Source organism: Ciona intestinalis, chromosome 1 (assembly GCF_000224145.3).
Source record: "Ciona intestinalis chromosome 1, KH, whole genome shotgun sequence".
Lineage (NCBI taxonomy): Eukaryota > Metazoa > Chordata > Ascidiacea > Phlebobranchia > Cionidae > Ciona > Ciona intestinalis.
This window is the reverse complement of record NC_020166.2, coordinates 4,389,572-4,393,244: the sequence shown is the minus strand read 5'-3', so window position 1 is coordinate 4,393,244 and position 3,673 is coordinate 4,389,572. Positions and strand designations below refer to the sequence as shown.

Below are 3,673 nucleotides of genomic sequence, written 5' to 3'. Positions count from 1 at the left end.
TTCATCATTGCCGAAGTTAATATCCACTATTGCGACACACGAGAGGAACTAAGAGCACTTAAAACTTCTGAATTATTTCTCCGATTGGTAAGCTTAACACTTCTTCAATACATAACAAAATTGTTTCATAATGCTAAAAATACATAAATAAATTACATAATACTCTTAATATAATTAGTCTAAACTATAATTAGTAATACACGCAACACCAGAGTTATAGTAAATAAATAAGTCAGTTAAATATCGTCTTAAAAATGTAAGCGAGCCATCATACAATACGTAATCGTGCTCGTGCACAAAGTAAATGAAAAAAGATAAACATCCATATTATATATATGTAATACTTTTATTATAACATTATCAACACGATCATATTAAGTAGCAAAATTAAATGTTCTACTACAGACCACAGTCAAATAAACAATAACATTATAGAAGTTTTCTATGAAATAATAAACAAACAATCTAAATAACTTTATCAGTGAGTTTAGACAACTAAATGATACTTTACAGAAACAATGCATCAAAGTAAGTAACAATGCTAGATAGTCATGAACTCCTGACCATATGTGGGCGTATAACCAGGTCATTAATTACATTAATTATCTATCTTTACAAAAAAGCTTACTGTAGTAACATAACATTTACATTTTTTTTCATCTTTACAAGTATGAATGTGTGAAACAACACTAAAATAGAAAAGTGGGTCTGCAGTTGGATGAATTGATATCGTGTGTATTAGAGGACAGATATAATATTGTATCGACTGTTTATGAGAACTTGATACCCTCGTTGTGAACACAATAACCCAATTGAAATATCGCGGTGTCATTCATTACAATTATATATTGCTTACAATATTTTCAACACCTGTTCCTAATCTAAAACTGAAAATAAATTAACAGAAATAATACACTAATGTCTAGTTAATGTTATAAATAACACAAGAGAAAATTGTATTGAAGGTTCTTCCTAATATATATTTTCATTTATATCATAGGTACTCCAAATATGTCTGAAAGGATGAACCATAGAAAAATAATAAAAGTCTAATACAAAATAAAAGAATGTGTATGTAAGCTTAACAATGGTGTTTGATTTGAACCGCTAACACTTAAATCTTGTCCATTATGTCAAACTTCCTAACACCTTTCACTTCAAACAAAGCATACTTTCTTTGTTTTGAAAATGATCAAGATACCACCAATTGTCCAGGTGGCCACCATCAAACAAAGCACTTTACCATGGGATGAATAACAACTTTAATCGGATGACAGACTAAAGTTGTTAAAACTAAAATTGCCAAGGGGCAAAGCTTACAGCTTTAATGGGAAAAAGTTCAATAATAAAGCTTTATGAACTTAAAAAACGATTCCAGTGTGCCAAACATTAGCTTCTGGCTTACAATACAATAGGCTAAGGCTATATACATTACTGATTTACCAATCACATGTTTAACTACAAAACAAAACTTTCACCAGTTAAGTATACACAATAAAATACAACCATTGATGCCCACTTTACTCTACATCTGTGCAGCTAAGCGTTAAAGCATATATATATATAAAGTATGATATGATTATATAAAGTATAAAGTAAACATATAAAGTTGCAGAAGAACAATGACATTTTTGAAAGTTATCATAATTGAAATCTTAGTTAAACAGCCAAGGGGCATTACTTCTGCAATAATGCTGAACATTTGATAGATCATTATAAATTAACTCTTTTGGTTTAAACATTAAAACATTCTAATATTAATAATGATAACAATAAAATGAATATGTAAAAACAGAATCTGGGTATATTTATTTATTCTTTAGTAATTTAGTTATTCAAGAACTTTATTGATGATAATAATATATGTTAGTTAGCAGTGTAAACATTTTTTTCGTCCATATATATATGCACATCATTGTTTCAAGCGCTCATAATAATTTATTTTCTAAAAAGTGAGAATAAATTGGAGCTTACCCTTTCTTGATTTGGCACCAATCTTTAACTTTGATGGCCAAGTTATTTGTGTATTAGTGGCTTCCATAATCTAAAGATCAAGAAAATACTTGACATTGTTGTTCATTTTTAATTGTCGAACTAATCTTAAAACAAACATGGTAGTTTTATAAATCTTTTATTTTATTTTTCTTACCTGGTTAAAAAACTCCTCTCCACCTTGCCCTTTTCCACTGACAGCAGCTAAGAAGTAAATATAAACAATATTAGAAACTTAAAGATTAATCTATTAAAAAGGTTTATTTCAATAGGCTGATGCCAAACAAAAAGTTTTTTTAAAACATCATTTAGGTAATATTACGCTTGACTAGTGTAATTAGTAGATTATATAAAACATACAGCTACGTGCAGCTAAATTATTTATATAACTTATATTCCATATTATTTATAAGATATTCTGTTCTTTTATTTCCAATAATAGTTTAATCAGTTATTATTTTAAACTGTGATTCTTCACCGGGCATGAAATTGTCTGCATAACAATAAATAATGACAACCACAGCATAATGTCCAATTTTGATTAATATAAAGGACAAGGACCACATTATCCAATATTAAATATGAAAACTAGGCAAATATATTGTCTTTACATTATGTTGTGGTTATTGTTTTACAATTTTAATTAAAGAGAGTTTTCTAAATGGCATCTGAAGAGTGGATGGTGGGTGAAGAAAACAAATATATAATTTACAAACCTTGCAACATTTGTTCCAACTTTCTCCTGTCAACTCGAAAGCGCTCCTCTGTCCACTCCGGATCCCTTTGTTCTTCCTCTCCATCCAACACTTCAGATGATGCTACTATTGACTCCTTGTCATTTAACATGGAGTCTTGTTTCTTGACATCGGTTGTGTCTGAACTTGTATTCGACTCATCTATGCTTTGTACCATCCCACTTTTATACAATGTTAAGTTTTCATTTTCACACTTTAATATATTCGATTCAACTGAAGGTTTCTGAGGTGATGTACTCACAGTTGCATGAGTGTCGTTGATATCATGCGTGGTGTTTAAGCGTTCCAGATCATTAACAGTTCCACTGTTTGGATCTAAAACAATCGTTTGATTGCTGTCGATACTGTTGACTTTATATACACGTGATTCAATGTTACAGTTATTGTTACTGTTGTTGTTGCTGTGATTAGTTGCAGAAAGCTGTGCGTTATTTACATTAAATAAAACGCTGTCATCCGCAGTTGTTGCTTCAGCAGCAGTGGTCAAAGAAGGACTATCTTGTGATATCAAATCCCCGCTCCAACTTGCTGCCCCGTCAAATTGCCCATTCGAGTTCACCGCCATTAGAATATAGCTGTGTCAACTAGCGTACTTGCTTACTGTTTGTCTTGTGTCGATTGTCATCATCGATGGTGCAAAAAGTACCTACTAACGAAAAAAATAAATATTCAATGCGCCTTTGCGGTAATCATATACAAAAAAAAAAAGGGGGTAACCGCTGTGAGCCGCTCGTAAGTTAAGTATCGGTTGTCTATGCAGCAAGGTTATTTTGGCTTGCAGTCCATAGAATTAACAAGTCAAGCAACTAGCTTTTCGATTGTGGGCGATAAAAGTGTGCTGGCGATAAGAGGGAGCAAATATGGGCCGATGTGTAGGAATTTACAGAAATAAAAATAAAAAAGAATAGAACCCGCATCTCCAATGT

At 31.3% G+C, this 3,673-nt stretch overlaps 1 protein-coding gene across 2 annotated transcripts in view; it reads right to left on the bottom strand.

Annotated features, from left to right (window-relative positions):
• LOC100175731 (protein bicaudal C homolog 1-like) overlaps positions 1-3,431 on the bottom strand; it is a 13,647-nt gene extending 10,216 nt beyond the window's left edge. Inside the window, exons 1-3 of one of the 2 annotated variants that reach the window (XM_018812365.2) lie at positions 2,709-3,431; positions 2,150-2,196; positions 1,975-2,044 (exon numbers count right to left, since the gene is read on the bottom strand). In XM_018812365.2, the coding sequence (XP_018667910.1) occupies positions 1,975-2,044; positions 2,150-2,196; positions 2,709-3,312 (721 nt within the window). In that variant the 5' untranslated portion in view covers positions 3,313-3,431. The remainder of the gene's footprint in view (positions 1-1,974; positions 2,045-2,149; positions 2,197-2,708) is intronic. The other variant, XM_026838932.1, reaches the window with a different exon arrangement.
• Positions 3,432-3,673: the final 242 nt, after the last annotated feature.